The 19,729-nt window shown below is 40.9% G+C and overlaps 1 protein-coding gene across 1 annotated transcript in view; it reads left to right on the top strand.

Moving 5' to 3' along the window:
- Positions 1-19,729, top strand: part of NIBAN1 (niban apoptosis regulator 1) — a 173,098-nt gene that overhangs the window by 75,348 nt on the left and 78,021 nt on the right. The window contains exons 3-5 of the mRNA XM_015121955.3: positions 2,197-2,328; positions 6,143-6,257; positions 11,545-11,712. Coding sequence (XP_014977441.3) covers positions 2,197-2,328; positions 6,143-6,257; positions 11,545-11,712 — 415 coding nt within the window. The remainder of the gene's footprint in view (positions 1-2,196; positions 2,329-6,142; positions 6,258-11,544; positions 11,713-19,729) is intronic.

Genomic DNA, 19,729 nt, shown 5'->3' with positions numbered 1-19,729 from the left:
AATCACTTGAACCCGGGAGGTTGCAGTGAGCTGAGATCACGCCACTGCACTCCAGCCTGGATGACAGAGTGAGACTCTGTCTCAAAACAAAAGAAAACAAACATAAAGCAACAACAAACCACACCAAGATATCATCTTACACCAGTAAGAATTGCTGTCATTAAAAAGTCAAAAAATAACGAATGATGTGGATGTGGAGAAAAGGAAATGCTCATACACTGTTAGTAGGAATGTAAATTAGTTCAACCCCTAGGGAAAACAGTATGGAGATACCACAAATAACTAAAAAAGAACTATCATTCGACTCAGCAATCCTACTACTGGGTATCTACCCAAAGGAAAAGAAATCATTATATAAAAAAGACTCCTGTACGTGTATGTTTATCACAGCACTGTTTTTAATAGCAAAGTCATGGAACCAACCTAAGTATGCACCAGTGGTTGACTGGATAAAGAAAATGTGGTATATATTCACCACAGGATGCTACACAGTCATAGAAAAGAACAAAATCATATCCTTTGCAACAACATGGATGGAGCTGGAGGCAATTATCCTAAGTGAACTAACTCAGAAACAGAAAATCAAATACCACATGTTTTCACTTATAAGCAGGAGCTAAGTAATGGGTACACATGGACATAAAGATGGAGAGAATAGACTCTGGAGACTCCAAAAGTGGAGAAGGTGGGAGGGGAATGAGGATTGAAAAATTACCTGTTGGGTACAATGTTCAAGATTTGGGTGATGGGTACACTAGGAGCCCAATCCCCACCCTTACACTTAATTCCCATGTAAGAAACACACGTACCCCTTGAATATAAAATTTAAAAAACTAAAAATGAAAAAGAAGGGGTTTCAAGAGAGAATAAGTGATAAGTGAGTCACATAATGCTGAGAAGTTAACTAATATATTTAGCAGCATGAGTACATAGGGATAAGTGATTGCTTTCCCTCATAAAACAGTGATCTCAAAATGTGGGGAGCTTGTTAAAATGCATATTCTGGCCCACAGCCCCAGAGATTCTGATGTAGTAAGTCTATGGTGAGGCCCCATTTTTAACAAGCTTATCAGTTGATTGAGTGGCCCAGATTTTAAGAAAAGTTGCACATAAGAACTACGAAGTTCATCTTATACCATGGTTTCAGTTTCATTTAAAGAGAAGAGATTCTCTCTTACCTTTTAATGAGGCAAGATAGGAGACTGCCGCATCATCTGTCAGGTTAGAATATTAAGCGCTGGAATTTGGAAGGGAATTTGTTTCATCCCTTAGATGATTCTTAAAAGAGATTGGCATATCTATTTTTTTTTCTGTATAGTTCATTTAAAATTTTACTTGAAAGTAGAGGGGTAAGTTTCTGAAGGCACTATGATTTTTTAGTAAAGGGAAAATAGATGTAAATTCAGTGACACGTAAAAGACAAGAGGCCCATTTGTATATTTTGAAATAATTTGAGAATTACACAATGAAGCAGGATGGGAATTATCCTTACACAGTTAACCCAATGGAAGACCTAACTAGGAATCTAATGGAAATGCCTGTACAGTACATATATCACCATGGTTAATGAAAAATCCTCAAACTTTTAAGTAGAAGAGGTAGAACTGAGGTGTTCTGACTTGATACCTGCTTATTCTTTAACCAAATAGCAAACACAATCTCCTTGAGTAGCACGGAGAGGGGTCCCCATGGCTTTGGGTTTAAGAAAACCATTGAGCATTAGAGGCTGCATCGGCAGGTGTATTGAATAGGAGAACGGTCTGTTAATTCTCCTGCTTTGCGGGGATCAACCCTGAGACATGTTCAGACATGTCCTTGTGGATATCCACACTTACACTTTCCTGCCTCACTCCCTCTCTCCCATAGAGTTTATCAAGCATTTATTGAGTGCCACATGTATGCAAGGCATAATAACCTTAAGTAATAACTATAATTCCTTCTACCATATGCTTCTGTTCCTACAGCATAATAGAGGGAAATGAAAATCATAAAAATACCAATAAGACAAATATTTACGTTGGGTCAAGCAGAGCAGGAAAGGGAAATTGTGGAGGGAGAGGAGGAAGCAACAGTTTCCCCAGGATCTCAGTGGAAGATAGTTTCCTCAACTATTCCTTGAAATACCATGGATAACTTAGTGGTAACAAGGAGTGTTATCATTTGTTGTGATAGTTAATTGTGTTCATCTTCTTTAAGCCACCATTGATGCCTGGAACTATTTTGTATGAAGCAGAGCTATCACAATTTTCTGAAGACATAAAGAAGTGGAAGGAGAGATACGTTGTAGTTAAAAATGATTATGCCGTGGAGAGCTATGAGAATAAAGAGGTAAGACACTTCTTTGTTACTACTGGTTCTTGCACTATTCTTAAAAGTTTAGCTGGGTTCATTGGTGTGCCCTCTCCTTGGAGACTGATTTATTCAGTAAGCACTCATTCATGTCAGTACCAGTTTCAGCTAACAGATACTGATTGAATGCCTACTGCATATCAAGTGTTATACAAGGTTCTGGGTATACAGCAGTTGGTAAGACAGATGCTTGCTGTCTCGTGGCAAGGTAGACTTTGAACAGGTGATTACAAGTGAGTATGAAGATAGAAGGACCAGTATTTGGCATAGGAGCCTTTCCTATGATCATTCAGCCTCGAGATCTTTCTCAGCCACTGTCCTGATGTCTCTGCTCTATGTCCCTGTCTTCCCACTCTGAAGCCCTGTGCGTGACAGGTGGCTGAGGAGTTATTTCATAGGTTGTTATTGAATTTGAATCTGCCTGGGTTTGCCTGGGTTCCTAGGAATTCAGAATGCCTCACATACTTTATTCCCATGGAGGTATTTTTTTTTTCATTTAACTTTTTTTCTGGTTATTTCATTATTTTCCTTATCTGTAAAATGTGAAGATGAGATAATGGGTGTAAAGCATTCAGCACTTGGGAGGACTTCAGTTTTTATTGGTTCCCATTTCTTTCCTTATGTAGGGAGGTAGTGTGGTACAGGGGAAAAAATATCAGGCAGTGAATTTGGCAAACTAAAGGTTAGGTCGAGTTGTGCCATTAACTAGAAGTGAACTCATTGACAAGTGACTTCCTGTCTTCAGGCCTCAACTAAGCTAAACAGTTACGTCAAATGATCCCACTGTCCTCCCAGATCTCATACTGTGCACATTTTTTAGTCTACATAGACCCTCAAGCTCCCTTTGAAATGAACAGGTACTATTTATCAGTGAAGGATAGTGACAGATTTAAAACTCTGCTCTCTGGCCTCTGAGCTCAAGAATAGTCAAGACGGCTGGGTGCAGTGGCTCATGCCTGTAATCTCAGCACTTTGGGAGGCCGAGACAGGCAGGTCAACTGAGGTCAGGAGTTCGTGATCAGCCTGGCCAACATTTTGAAACCCCATCTCTACTAAAAATACAAAAATTAACTGGGCGTGCTAGCACATACCTGTAGTCCCAGATACTCAGGTGGGTGAGGCAGGAGAATCACTTGAACTCGGGAAGTGGAGGTTGCAGTGAGCCGAGATCACCCTACTGTACTCCAGTCTGGGTGACGGAGCGAGGCTCCATCTCAAAAAAAAAAAGAGTAGTCAAGATAGTCTTCATAGAGAACTGTGAGGAGTACTCCTGATGCTAGACCATTAGGAAGAGGCTTCAGACTGACAGACCAATCTGTTTCCTTCCCGTTTCTCATGGAAAATAGAAATAAAATATACTACAAATTTATTTCACAAGATACCAGGCAAAGCTCAAGTGCTCTCGGGTAGACTTACTCTTTTCAACATTTATTAAGCTAATATTTTCTCTGCTTATCAATATTAGGATTTTATTCAACACTTGATGTGTACTCAGCAACAAAGTATCAATACGCTACAAATAATAATAACAAGTCACCTTATGTTTTGTATGACCCATTACAATGTCCTTTCAGAAGAGCTTGAGGAGGGACAGTGTAGCGTAATATGGCCCATATTTAGGGCTTTGACTCATACCTTTACCTCTTACTTACTAGATACAGCGCCCTTGCCTAAGTTAGAAATCTTGAGTCTCAGTTTTCTCATCTATGAAATGAGATCCGCGTGATTTCTTTGCCATGGTGTTGAGCACAGTAAGTGAATGAATGTACTGAAGCATTTAGCATACGGCTGGGCCTGTGGTCAAGCTAGAGCTGGGTGTGGAGCAGTTGTTGGTATGATTACTACTAACCCATTGGGAGGAAACAGCCCTAGATCTTGTTCTTGGATTTATTAAAGTTTTTCACTGCATTTAACACTAACTGAAGTTTCATTTTGAATCAAATGTTGGTGTTTTTCCTCTTTTCACTTATTTCAGCTTGCTCTCTCAGCTTGCAGTTTGTACATTGCACTGCTTTTTCTTTGTTCATCATTTTTAACTGAACCTGTTCACATTGTTAAGATATGGTGACTGAAGTTGGTAATAACCAAGTATTTTTTAAAACTTGGAATTTTTTAAAGTTCATGCAGTTTGTCATAATTTCTCAAAGTTTTAATAATATATATTTTTTTAGTTTATGGAAGTATCTTATAAAATTATGTCTAAGAATTACACATTAAGTACCTGTAAATTGTCTACTATTTTATTTAGAGTCCAATTTTGGCTGGCAATTAAACAGGAAAAGTAAAACATTCTCACTTGATAATCAGTATCTATTTTGTGTGCACTGGGCCTGGACAGACATGAATATGAATCCTGGATGTGTCATCTACTCACTGCTGGGCCATGGGCAAGTTATTCAGTTTCTTTGCGCTTCACATTTCCCGTTTGAAAAATGGAGATAACATCTAATGCATAGTACCGTTTTGAGGATTAAATGGTATAATGCTTATAAAAGCCAATATTGGAGCCTGTTATAACTAATAATACAATTCACTTTTGAGTCCAGTCTAAATAAAATTGCTTCTAAATCGTCTTAATATCATATAAGTTTAGATTCTTCTCTCAATATTATTGTTTCACTATAATGTAGCTCTGTGAGAGTGCTTAGAGTTTTTTAAGGTATTATTTCATGAGGAACCCTCAATTATGTAGAGATCCTCCTTCCTGGGTTAATCATTCATTCAGAAGAGTCCTCCAGTCTTCCTTATTAAGATGAATAGGTCAGACTGCCAGAATTCTGTGATAGTGAGTATATTCTGCTCCCTGACATGCTTAAGCAGTTGATTAATGGTTGTTACAAGTATGAAGACAAGCCTTTTAGATATCTGAGAGTTTGTTTTATTTGGATCTCTTCACTATCTTATTGCTGCAGAATATGTTACCGTTACTCTGATTATGTTGGTCAGATCAACATTATTTAGTTATTTCCAAGAGTACATTCTAGATTTTGGGTTTCAAAGTTTCTTAGTTTCAATTCTCAATGTGCCTTTAGATTACTAGTTGCAGAATTTTGCCTTGACTTTAGCCCTCCCGTCAGATGCGCATACTTAAATTTTATCTTACCTGTATGTCCTTGTGGGCATATGTGCTTACCAAACTGCTTTAGCAATGCCCTGTGCCTCTTTTCTGTGTCTCAAATAGCAGAGCTTCTTGTCTGCTGGCCAGAATTTTTTCTGATGTCACAATGCTGTACTTTCATCTCAACCATTTTGCTGCAAAACAGTTTCACATCTGAGGGCAAAGTAGTGGCATATTTTATGCCAACATTTTAATGTTTTGATGAAAATCCATGGTAACTATCATTGCCGCTACGTGTTCCACAGTCTCATGAGTCATCATATGTGGCCCACGTCAGTCACCAAGCATTCTGTGCAGTATTTCTGTGATCGTCACCTTTGTGGTTATTATCAGAATGATTTAGGTGTTAGCATCTGAAATGACAAATGTGGTAGGGACTTTCTGAGTTACTGAGATTATGTTTTCCACGTTCGAGAACATACTTAGGGTGAATCTCCCTGAGATTAGGGACTCTTATTTACCATGTTGTGACCGTCACATGAAAGTATTAAAATATTACCTTGCCATTAGCAGGTATTCAAAACATATTTTTTGAATAAATGACTGTAACTCAATCACATAGTATGGGGATTGCTATCTCTGAAAGTCTGAATCTGTCTATTTGTTTTATTCCTGGTATTTTCCAAAAATCAAATGGGGAAAAAAATATCATTCCTATATGCTTTCCTCCCCCAGGCCTATCAGAGAGGAGCTGCTCCTAAAAGCCGAATTCTTCCAGCTGGTGGCAAGGTGTTAACCTCAGAAGATGAATATAATCTGTTGTCTGATAGGCATTTCCCAGACCCTCTTGGTGAGTTGCTGATCATTCTTTTCCAAGGCAAAATGACTAAGCTTCTTTATTTAGCAGAGCAGTGTTTCTCAGTGAAGGAGAGGGATTTCCCTCCAGGGACATTTGGCAGCATCTGGAGACATTTTTGTTTGTCACAACTGGAAGGAGGGTGCTATGGCATTTATTGAATAGAGGCCAGGGATGCTACAAAACATCCTACCACGCACAGGACAGACCCTAACAACGAAGAGTTATCTGGCATAAAGTATCAGTAATGCCAAGGTTGAGAAACCCTGGGCTAGACACTCATGCTTATAGACAAGTGGAAGATGTGATTTCTATAGTTTAGGAAAACATTTTACCACTTCCGTTATTTCTAATCCCATTCAATAATACACAGTCAGCCTCTGTGTTTCTAGCACATGGAAGATGTGCCATCAGCCAGGTACCTTGAAGCTTTTGGAATATATTGCAGGCTTTGATAGCACTCCACAAGGCAGCAGAAATAAACAGGTAGGGCCCACTCCATGACATGTACAATCCCATCTTTTAGTAAGCAAGCCTGGACCTGTCAGGGAATACTATTTTTCTAATTATAGGATGATATACAAGTAAATACCCTAAATAGACAAAAAACCTTTTAATCAGTGTTACCGTAACTCATAGCTACTGTGAAAAAAAAAAAAAAAAAAAAAGCATTGCATTAATTTGCATATCTATAAATAAAGCTGGGATGCTGCTATGGAAAGAGAATTGGGAGACTGGATTTTTATCTAGTTCTGGCTGTGCCACTTACCAAATGCTTTAGCTTAGCCGGCTGCTGAACAGTTCTGGTTTCTATTTCTTCAACTCAAAAACAGGGCTTTGAACTTAAAAACCTAGAAATGTCTTTCTAGCTCTAACTTTCTTTAATTCTCATTCATTCCACTTTTTACATATGGAGAAATGATGGCTAATATATAGACCAAATAGGGCATTTCATAGAGATTCATGAAGTGTGGATAATGTAATAACTCCATTTGGCTTTGCGTAAATCATACTACCCAGTAATTACTTGGTTCCTGAAGAGAGCCCTGGTTCTTATTAATGGACATAATAATTTAATTAGAATTTATGGAGAAAAACGTAATCATTTTATCAATTGTTATTTCAGTGCTGACTGCTTAGCATAGTGTTTTTAATAACACAATTACGGGATTGGTACATGGACCATAAACCAAGATTAACAAATTATTACTAAGTAATTCATGCTAAAACAACATTTTATTGCACTATGCATATTATTATATTTTCTTTTACATCTACTTATATGCCCTTGGAGGTGGAGCTGCAGCTAGAAATGGGAATACCAACATGTTGACTCATCCAAATCTCTCTCAAACTTTCCAATGAAATCAGTCAGAAGAGACAATATGTTTATTGATTTATTGCTGAAATCATATTGGAAGGAATGAAAAGGACTAAAAAACACAAGTCCTGTGTGATTAATCCCAGTTGGCCCAAGGCTTCAGATTGGGGCATTTCAATGACTTTTTAAAATTGTGTGGTGTGACCTTCTGACTTTTAAAATAGAATATTCTACAGTAGATCAGTTGTGATATTCTTGTAACTCAGAAAAAATTCACTGATGCCATCTGGAAAATTGTTGTAAAAGGTTGAGAGATAACTAGAGGCTAATAGGAATGAATTTTATGGGCTTGTTGAGGCTTTTTAAATGCAAAGGGTCAATGTTGCTTTTAGTTGCTTGTACAAAATTGTGGCATTCTTGGAGAGGGCAAGGAGGATTGATAGAACCATGTCAATGAAGAAGACTGACTCTGTGATATTATTTCTACTGGAAAGAATAAAGGCATAATAAAGATGGGAGGCTTATGAATAAGTGCATTTCTTTTTCTTTTCTTTTCTTTTTTTTTTTTTTTTTTTTTGAGACAGAGTCTCGCTCTGTTGCCCAGGCTGGAATGCAGTGACGTGTGATCATGGCTCACTGTAGCCTCAACCTCCTGGGCTCAAGTAATCCTCCCACCTCAGCCTCTCGAGTAGCTGGGACCACAGCTACATGCCACTATGCCCAGAAAAACAAAATGAAACAAAAAAACAAAAAAGGAATTGCAGAAACAATGGTCTTACTCTGTTGCCCAAGCTGGTCTTTAACTCCTGAGCTCAAGTGACCATCCTGCCTTGGCCTCCCAAAGTGCTGGGATTATAGGCATAAGCCACCATGCCTGGCCAATAAGTGTATTCTTTACAGAGTGTTCAGCTAAGTTGATAACAGAAAAAAATGGCCCCATGTTTTGTTAAAGTAATTCACTTGTTTGGCATTTTACTGGTTAGCATCTGGTTCACTGCATACAACAAAAAACTCAAAGTTTTATTATTTCACTAAAGATATTTGGATATTCGTCCAGGGCTGATGTGGACTAAATTTGTCAGAAGCTCAGGCTCTTTCTTGCTTTCTCCCCCTTTGTTTCTAGGTTGTGGTCCCTACTGGCAGAGTCCAGGGTGGCTGCTGAGCTCCTACCATAGCGTTCTCATTCCAGATAATAGGGAGGAGAAAAGGAAAGGAGGGGGGTACAGTCACTTTCTTTAGAGATACCTCCAGGAAGTTTCATATGCCACTTCAGTTTATATCTTACTGGACAGATCGTGGTAGCTGTGGGCTCACCAAGCTGCAAGGGAGGCTGGAAATGTAGTCTTAGTTTATGTAGTCACTTGCCCATCTAAAAATCAGGGGCCTTATTCTCACCAGAAAGTGAAATAGATATCATTTTACAACTATAGGTGTCCCTATAGCATTCAATCATTCATTCATTTGCTCATTTTCATGTTGATTCATTCCCAGCATTGTGCTAGGTCCTGGTAGGCCACGGCTTGTGCTCGCGGTGCATTCTGCTCTGTTACCTTCAGATTCCGGGACACTGGAACCGAGCTCCCATACATCCCCAGGAATTTATTCTTCGTTTAAACCAATCCTGATTGATTGATTGATTGATTTCGAGATGGAGTCTCGCTCTGTCACCCAGGCTGGAGTGCAGTGGCGTGATCTCGGCTCACTGCAACCTCTGCCTCTCGGGTTCAAGCATATTTCCTGCCTCAGCTTCCTGAATAGCTGGGATTACAGGTGCGCACCACCATGCCCGGCTAATTTTTTTATTTTTAGTACAAACGGGGTTTCACCATGTTGGCCAGGCTGGTCTCGAACTCCTGACCTCATGATCCACCCTCCTCGGCCTCCCAAAGTGCTGGGATTACAGGCGTGAGCAATTCTGATTTATTAATTTGCCAGAATTGACACGGTTCTGTAGCCTCCCATGTGGTTATGATTCATTTCCCTGTATTCCCAGTGCTTTCAATGGTCTCTTAGAGAGACCCTCTTCCTTACCTTTCCCTGAGATTGGCGCCTAATACATATGCAGGAAGTACAGAACTAACATTTTCTTCTGCTTGTTCTCTGTGACTCTGGAAAAAGTTGGGACTCTTTTAACCAAGTGCAATATCATGTAATAGGAATGCATGGAAAGGAGTAAAGTTTAGGTAGGGGTTCTGAATAGTAGTGGGTTTAAAATGAGTTTCTTGGAATTGATTTTGAGGGAAGAGGTAAAAGTCCCATTGTCTAGGGCTTTAAAAAATATCCTAGGCCAACACAGCATATTTTTCACTCAACAAACTGAAGTTGAACATCTGCTGTGTTCCATGACTGTGCTATGGGCTAAGGATGCAAAGCTCTGGAAGATGCAGTCTGCGTCTCTCGGCACTCACAGTGGGTAGCAGTGGTTCTCTCTGGGGAGGAGAACAGCCCGGGAATCCATCTCACTCCCTTTCCCCACCTCCCCACCTTGAGTATGGGCGCTGGGCATGAAAACAGGTCATTGCAGTATTTGGGGAGAACAGGGTAGGGAGCACCTAACTCTGTCTCTGGTGGCAGTGGGATGTGCCAGCAAAGGTATCCCAGAGGAGTGGCTTTTGAACTGACTTTTGAAGGATGAATGAGAATTTTTTATGGGAAAGCATGATGGAAAGGAAGGAAGAGAGGGTTCTTTGGACTGTAGGAACGATATAACAAGTCATGGAATGGGTGAACACACCCTGGGAGGGTACAGGCAGAGCGGAGGGGAGGCCAGCACAGAACAGGGCAGGCACCAATGCTTAGCGAGGAGATGGAGAGAGTCAGCAGAGGAACCAATAAAGGTGATAAAGAAGAAACAAAATTCTACAAAGCATGTAGGAAACCAGGAGAGAGGCACTCCTGGAAGTCATGGGGAGAGAATGTTTTCAAAGAAGGGGTAATTAGCAGCAGCAAATATTCCAAGTCAGATGAAAAGAAGCAGCCATAGGCTGGCAGTCAGGATGACATAAGTGGCTTCAGCAGTTGGGTTTTAGGAGTTGGTAGGGACAGGAATCAGAGTGAGGTGAGAATAAGGTTGATGGCATAAAAACAGCAAGTGGTGTTTGGCAGTGACGGGGAGGAGGGAGAGAGTGCAGGGCAGAGAGCAGCCCTGTTGGAGCTGGAGCCTGCAGGGCCAGTAGAGTGAGGGGCTGCACAGGTGGTCAGTGGCCTGCAGAGGGCCAGGAGGGCAGACGGAGCTCTGTTTGTGGGTCTTTAGACATAAGGAAGTTGAGAAAGATTGTGCCCAGGCTGGGCGTGGTGGCTCATGCCTGTAATCCCAGCACTTTGGGAGGGCAAGTCAGGTGGCTCGCTTGAGCTCAGGAGTTTGAGATTAGCCTGGGCATCATGGCAAAACCCTGTCTCTACAAATAATACAAAAAAACTAGCCGGGTGCGGTGGCTCATGCCTATCATCCCAGCTACTCGGGAGGCCGAGGCGGGCAGATCACTTGAGGTCAGGAGCCTGGCCAACAAGGTGAAACCCTGTCTCTACTACAAAGACAAAAATTAGCTGAAGGTGGTGGTATGTGCCTGTAATCCCAGCTACTTGGGAGGCTGAGGCAGGAGAATCGTTTGAATCTGGGAGGTGGAGGTTGCAATGAGCAAAGATTGTGCCACTGCACTACAGCCTGGGCAACAGAGCGAGACTCTGTCTCAGAAAAAAGAAAACATTGTGTTCCTGGTATCCTCACTGTCCCTGTGGTGTTGGGTAGGAGGCCAGGCAGCCAGCGGCAGTGGAACAGGACAAGCTGGTGGAGGGATGCCAGAGGAGCTGGTGCTCCCAGTTTCCCTACCCTGTGAAAATATCTTACCGACTTTCCATCCCATGCCCTGCCCCAGATAGTTACCCTCACAACCTGAAACACATATTTGAAGTAAAAGATACACGTTTGAAAAGGTATTTGTGTTTTCAATATTTCTTTAGCCTCCGGTGAGAAGGAAAACGCTCAGCCCTTCGTGGTCCTGCCCAAGGAATTCCCAGTGTACCTGTGGCAACCCTTCCTCAGACACGGCTACTTCTGCTTCCACGAGGCTGCTGACCAGAAGAGGTTTAGTGCCCTCCTGAGTGACTGCATCAGGCATCTCAATCATGGTATGGCGCGGCTACCCTCTCGTCCCCGGGGCGGGAAGTGGGGCAGCCCTCTCTGAGTTGTCCTGGTCCATCATCTGTTGCAGTGATTCTTAGAAAGAACCGCAGATTGGCCAAGTGCAGTAGCTCATGCCTGTAATCCCAGCACTTTGGGAAGCCAAGGCCAACAAATCACGAGGTCAGAAGTTCGAGACCAGCATGGCCAGTATGGTGAAATCCCATCTCTACTAAAAATACAAAAAAAATTTAGCTGGACGTGGTGGTGGGCACCTGTAATCCCAGCTATGTGGGAGGCTGAGGCAGGAGAATTGCTTGAACCTGGGAGGCAGAGGCTGTGGTGAGATGAGATTGTGCCACTGCACTCCAGCCCAGATGACAGCGTGAGCCTCCGTCTCAAAAAAAAAAAAGAGCCACAAATGGTGCTGCCCCAGGGAAGAAGGGGGAAACAGGTAAAGGGAGAGTTCTATGCACAAGGAACCTAGCCTGCTTGCTGGTTTTCAGGCGGGTCCGGGAGGCCCCGGTGAAGCATAACATGGGGCAGTTATCTGGCCACAAGTTGGTGGGGGCATTCTGACTGCCCTGAGTTTATCCATGTAGACCATTTGGCATATACTTCACTCTCCTTCTTCCTGATTTAAAAAAATCTAAATGCCAGCAAGAACGTGCCAGTTTTCCCTGGCAAATGCTAGTCTTTATGACATTTCCTTCTTATTTTCACCTTTATTTCTGAATAACAGTTACTCAGTTAAGATCAGTGGCACAGTCTGTGGTAATCTAGTATTTGTTTCTGAATCGGTGGTTCTCAAAACTTTAGGGCTCATAAGAATCACCAGGAGAACTTAAATAAAACTCATATTCTTAGGCTTCACCCCCAGACATTCTGACTTACTGGGTACACCGTGGGGCCTGGACTTGGCTTTTCTAGCACAAGGCCGAGTGGCGCTAATGTTGCTGGTTCGAGAACCACCCTTGGGGTGGTGTTGCTTCAGACCATGTTGCCTCCAGGCACGGACTTAACCAATATGACGTCAATAGTAAAAGAGACTTCTCGTTCCAATATGTGATGTATATACTGAGGTGAATGCTGGTTTTTCTGGACTCCACAAAGTCTTCAGTTACAGACAACTGCACTCTTTGTTCTTGGCACTTGGAAAGGCAGCCAGTCTAAGAACACTGGGGGCTTACTCTGTGCCAGCCTCTGTGTAGGTGTTAGGAACAGGGTAATGAAGCATGCACAGTTCCTGTCTCTGGGAGTTCAAATTCAAACAAGGAGGTTGGATAAACACTCACCAATTATCTTTTGAAAGTTATCACAGTTAATGTGTTAAAGAGCGACGAGAGGTTACTAACTAGTGAAGAAAGGAGTGCCGAACTTTCAGCTCTCCAGGGGAGTCCTCTATGAGCAGGTGACATTTGAGCTGAGTCACCTCACCCATGTGCCTTTTTTTCCTAATATGGTTAATTTCACTGTATACTTCTTTTAAAATTCAGAGGTTTCCCTGAGTGTGTCAGTCCCACAGAGCGAGAGTCACTAGTGATGCATCTCAACTAATTCTTGGCTTTAGCTGTGTTATCAATGGGGACTCGTGGAAAAAGATAAGGTCAGTCTGTTTTGCCATGGCAACTCTGAGTCACATTCGTCATCATACTGGCTCATAACTAGTTAGGAACTTTATGAAAAAAAGATACTTTTATTAAAATCTTGCCTTGTGGTTTTGATGTTCTAGAGACAAAGAATTGCCCAGCACTGACTGCTCCATTTAGTTCATTTTCCACTGCACTTGCCCGTCTGTGTTTAGGGCCTTGGTCTAGTAGGAACATGCAGTTGGCACTCAGCACAGGAACCGCGAAGTTTCACTGAGTGCAGAATGCTCCCTGCCCAGCCAAATGGGACTTACTGCATTCCCCCTTTCATGTACATAATAGGAATTTCTCTGAGGAGTTTTTGGATGTTATGTAGCCTGCATTTAGACTCCATTTATGGAAGATTTCAGCCCATTCAAAACCCCACTCTGCTCTCCAGTATGTTATCAAAGGCACCAAGATAATGAGGTCTAGTCATATTTCCCTGGTTCTGTGTCACATTCCTCTGCCCAGAAACTGTTTTATCCTCGCTGAGGCTTTATGCAGACTTAATTTGGCATAACTTCCAGTAGCTCCAGTCAGAACCAGAAGCTGTGATGACATTGTAGGGAACAGTCCTTGACTATCATGGGCCAAAGAGCCGACCTTTCTTTTCTCGCCTCTTTTTCTGTTTTTGACAGCACTATGTACCACTCATCTTTATTGTGTCACATTTTCTGTTCTAGCCTGTTACTCATTGCATTATTTTGAGTAAACCAGAAACAGGCTTTCACAAGCTGCCACTTAACCACTTTTTCCCATAATTACCCAAAAACTTAAGAAATAGATTTAAAATTAGAGCTGGGATAAAGGCTAGAAACCCTGAGGTGGCTGCTGGGAGCCTGCTATCCTCTACCTGCATGTAGGTGAGGAAGGGCTGTCAGCCTGCTGTGGCCATTGCTTCATTGGCTCTCAGGCCACCATACTTCTCTGTTGAGAACTGGGTCCTAGGCATTCTAGTATCAGAGGCGTGTAAACCAGAGCAACTCCATCTTAAACAGGAGCTGGGTAAAATGAGGCTGAAACCTCCTGGGCTGCATTCCCAGACGGTTAAGGCATTCTAAGTCACAGGATGAGATAGGAGGTCAGCACAAAATGCAGGTCATGAAGAACTTGCTGATAAAACAGGTTGCAGTAAAGGAGCCAGCCCAAACCCACCAAAACTAAAATGGCGACAAGAATGACCTCTGGTCATCCTCACTGCTATACTCCCACCAGTGCCATGACAGTTTACAAAACCATGGCAACGTCAGGAAGTTACCCTACATTGTCTAAAAAGGGGAGGCATAAATAATCCACCCCTTGTTTAGCATATCGTCAAGAAATAACCATAAAAATGGGCAACCGGCAGCCCTCGGGGCTGCTCTGTCTATGGAATAGCCATTCTTTTGTTCCTTTCCTTTCTTAATAAACTTGCTTTCCCTTTGCACTGTGAACTCATCCTGAATTCTTTCTTGTGCGAGATCCAAGAACCCTCTCTTGGGGTCCGGATCAGAGCCCCTTTCTTGTAACACTAACAGCTGATGCTAGGCATGTTGATCTCGCTTGGGGTTCCAGGACATGTTGCCAAGTACTCAGATTCCACCACAACCCAGCCCACTTGCCCCAGAAATATTGGGTCCGAATGTGGCTACATGTTAATGTTGATTCATTCTGAATCTAGAACCCCCTTGTCCTACTCTTCCTTATAGGGTGGGCGTTTCCTGTTTAACCCTGATGAAGGGCCTGATTGTGCCCTGTTCTCCAACAGTAAGGCTAGCTTCTAAGGTAGGTAAGGGCCAGTAGAGAGCTCTGTGTTTCTCCCTTCTTCAAAGGGGAGAACAGCCTTTAGGAGCCTCAAAGATTATTTTGTATCCTAAGGAGAACAAAGGGACAAAGGGGTGTGTGGGGGGGAGGGTGCATGTGTGTCTGTGTGTGCATGCTCACATGTGTGCTTTCACATGTGTTTTGTTTTTATTTAGTTTTGGCACCTCTTCATTGGGCAGGCATAAGAAAATCACATAAGATTAATCCTTAGTAAAACATCCCACTCCACGTCACTGGACTAAATGTCAAGCCCACTGTATAGCATGATCCTACAGCAGCAGCTGCTGTCCTCTGTCCCTTTTGGAGTCACACTTTAATCCCTTGTCCCTTGATCAGGGAAAGCCATAGTTCTGAATGTCTGCTGCCACAGAATGAGACTTATATAAAGCCAAGATGTTCTGAGACAGTCCTGTTGTCCAAAATGCAATCCTATTCTTCAGAACTTTAGTTTGCAAAATATGATCATTGTAGTTATGGGGTATAGTTAAAGCTCCTGACAATACAGAGGACTGAACACATGCGATATGGAATAATGATCATTATTGATGCAAGTCTGTTCTTCCAGCTCAGGATAATCATTTCTTGGCATGTAAATGTGCAGGAAGCGGAAAAAGTGTTCCTGGCAGGAGGAATAGGATACAGGAGGGCCAGGAAGTAAGATAGAGCATGGACCATTACAGGAGCAGAAAGAATTTTGTGTGACTGGTACTTAGAGAGGAGAGAGGAAGATGGGCAGACTCCATACTATAAAGGGCTTTGTTATGCATATTAGGAACCTGGACTTGATTATAACAGCAATAGGAAGCCATTAGGATTTTAAGCAAATGAGCAACTTCATCAGATATTCACTTCAGAAAGTTCACAATGGCTGCAGTGTAGGCAGTGGATGAGAGGGTAGCATGGTGGGTGGCCAGGAGGCCACTTAAAAAACTTTGACTGGCAAGAGATGACAGTAGCTTGCACCAGAGTGAGGGAAGGCATTTGTCAATATCAAGCCACGGTACTCAGCCTAAAGGATTTGGGGGAACAGAAGAACTGGATGTTAGAAGACAGCCATCACTGGATGAATGCTGATTCTGGAAAGGAGGTGGAATGCTGGCAAAGTTTTGCTCAACAGTGCTGTGCTAGCTTGAAGGACACCCAGGACTGCCATTAAACAGATGCCAGTGTTCACATGGTCATAAAAACTAAGAAAGAGAGGATGGTAGAATATCTGGGAAGCATGAGTGCACACAGGTTGAAAAAAAGATAGTATCAAAGAAAAGCCCTTAGAATTTTGGTGAAAAAACCACAGCAATGTAAAGACACTTTGCAAACCATTGCTTCAAGTAAGACTAGTTCAATCACTTATGACAGTGGTAACATCCAATGTTGTTTGTATGCAGTGAGTCAGGTGGAATGTGGAGCTATAGCAGTGATTATGTGTTGGAATTGGTTACTCTGTCAGTATTACAGGCCTTGAGCGCTTACCCCAGAAATCCCATGTCTTTATCACATTTGATTTTGATACTTGCAAATTTTAGGTGTTCAATAAATGTTGCAGAATTAAATTGAAATTTAGAACAACAAAGGACGTTACAATTCAAATCAGACAGAGCAAATCCATTTTGGTGTGTTTATTTGAACATGATTTTTTGCCGTCCAACACTCAGCAGCAAATCTCAGCTCTATTTTCCCCAGCTTATTTCTTCTTGGTCACCTACGAAGCAAGTTCATTACTTGAGAGACTATGCATCTAGTGTGGAGATCAATGAATTATAACAGAAAATATACGATGAATTTTAGTTTGTAATGTGTGAAAACATACTTTTGAATTTTATGGCACATGCTTGTTTATGGACATACACATATCTATGAGTTGGAAAATTCTAACTTTTACTTAGGCTCCTTTGGGCACTTTAGTAAAAACTAATAATGTTTAGAGATAGATAAGTAAGAATACAATTCTCGTGAATGTATCTTTGAATGCTTTTACTTATAAAAATATTCTATGGTATACACGTGTTGAAATTGATACATAAAACCCTCTATGCACTGCAAGCAAAATGCTTGCTAGTTACTGTTAATAAATAAGTCGCTAATAATTTCCAGTTTTCCTAGTTGTCTCCCAAGCAGAATTCTTTAAAAGTGTTCTCTCTGCTTGAGCTACGTTCTCCTCTGGAGTATAGCCTGTGCTCTTTGCCTCACATAGTTAATACTCCACAGTTATCAATATTTCTCTTTGTCTCCTTGCGAGTATGTGGTTTTTACTTAGGAAGTAGTCACTCCCTTCCCTCCCCCACTTCCCCTCACCCCTGGTCCACGAAACTCTAAATTTGGGAGGGACTTTCATGGTCACCTATTACAATCCCTCGGGGTTTAATTATGATAAGGCTCAAATAGGTCACAGCTAGTTAGTGGCTGAGAACCAGTTGTCCCAACACCTGGCCTTTGACATCTGTTTCAGTTGTACATATCATGTTGTCTTCTCAGTGTTACTTTCTAAAAGACTTATCTCTTGGGCATTTTAAACGCGCTGCTATTAAATCAATCTACTCTTTGCATGATATGTTTGCATGATCCAGAGTGAAGCAAATCCACTTAAGATCACCTGAGACCTGGGGTATATGTGACTTCTCCATAAATTGTATGATCTGAGTTTAACTTGGTATTTTGTCCATGGGCTAACCATGACTATATCTTTTAGTTTAGAAGTGCTCTGAAGATAAAATATTTGATAGCATAGCTTCTCTCCTAGTTCATTTAGTGTACTTTAAAATGCAAACCATGTATGATTTCATGCAATTTAAGTAAAAACTCTAATTTGTAAAGGAAGATTACACTGCTTATGAGGACATGGGTTGGAATACTTTAAAAATAATAGATCTAAAATATGCCTCTGTGTTATTTATACTTATGGATTTACTTAAATTACTTGAAGCTCTCAAAGCAGTTAAAGAGTTGGAACTAGAAGAACAGGTTTCCATCAGAGACTAGAATAAACAGAACTGCTCTCTCTTAGCCATTCAGTGTTTCTCCCCAGCAGTCTATGGGTTATACAGTCCTAGATTCACTGTTGTCTAAAGCTGTGTTGCCAGGAATTACATTTGAATACTTCTTTTGGCCCATCAAACATGGTGCCCTTTCAGTGCAGCCGCAGACTTCCACCCCATCTCCCTCAGTTCCAATGAACCAAATAGTTATTTGGTATGAAGGCCTAAAAATTGTGTGGTTATGATAGTTCAGGATGACAAATTGGAACAATAATTTAAAAAAATTACACAAGCAGAGTTAAAGTTCATTTAAGCAAAAAAAATTTTTTTTTTGTACGTGCTATTTAGACTGGGTAGATTCCAAAATCACTGGACAGTTTTTGATATTATTATAGTTGACTGTGGCAAAGCCTGAATAGCTTTCAAGTTTTGGGTTTGTTTTTCTTCTTTTACTTATAGACAGGATATATTACAATTGAAACATACTTATTAAAATGACATAGTAAATGCAATGGCTGTTTTAATATGTGGTTTGATAATCAACATTATGAAAGGACTCTATTTGGCATATAGCCCAGAATTTCTTTTAAATATAAATATCCGGGAGAGTTTGGTTAAAATTCTCATCTGTTGTTATTGAACAGTGAGCCACATTCATTCTTCCCATACCATGAACAAGCTTAGAGAACGTGATATGGAAGGGAATCATGCTTGGAGCTATCATTTACTCTATTAGTTGTTTTGAGTTTTTAAAATTAAATATTGAGTAGATATAGAAGAATGTTTGTAAAGTATGTATAAACTATGAAGAACGTTATCGTTACCTCTGAAATTTCTTCTGTGTCATTCCCTGATCCTATCGCCTTCTTTTCCCTTTGAGAAAGCTCCATACGAGATTTTGTGTTTTGCTTTTCTTTATGGCTTTATCACATATTCTTAATCATTTTGTGTGTTTTTAACTTTATCCATATGGAATTTTATCATGTTTCCTCCCATGACTTTTTTTTATTCAGTATTATATTCCAGTGCTTTATCCATGTTATTGCTTGTAACTGCAATTTATTGACTTTCAAAGCTAAACATATTCTATTATATTAATATACCGTAATTTCTAATATCTGTTTTACTCTAGATAGACATTTGGGTTGTTTCCACTATTTATTATTAACAGTGCTGCTGTGAACATTTTCTGTTTGTTGCTGGTTTATAGGTATTTAGTCTTGACTGGGTTTGCTAATATCTAAAGTAATGTTTACATCTGTGTTAATGAGTGTATTTGGCATGTAATTTTCCTATTTTTCAGTGGCATTTTCAGATTTTTGCATCAAGGTTATTTTTGCTTCATAAAATGATACATCTTTTTTTCTCCTTTGCTATAATCTGAAATAGTTTGTGTAAAACTGGAATTATTTGCATGTTTTAATATTTGCTAGAGTGTGCCTGTAAAATCATCTTAGGTGTTCTTTTTGTGAGAAGATCTTAAACTACTAAGTTAAATTTTAAAAATGTCATAGGAGTATTCAGTTTTTCTATTTCTTTTTTTTGAGACAGAGTCTCAGCTGGATTGCAGTGGCCCTATCTGGGCACACTGCAACCTCCTCCTCCTTGGCTCAAGCAGT

Source organism: Macaca mulatta, chromosome 1 (assembly GCF_049350105.2).
Source record: "Macaca mulatta isolate MMU2019108-1 chromosome 1, T2T-MMU8v2.0, whole genome shotgun sequence".
Taxonomy (NCBI): domain Eukaryota; kingdom Metazoa; phylum Chordata; class Mammalia; order Primates; family Cercopithecidae; genus Macaca; species Macaca mulatta.
The sequence above is the reverse complement of the archived record's forward strand: the minus strand, read 5'-3'. Positions and strand labels throughout refer to the sequence as shown.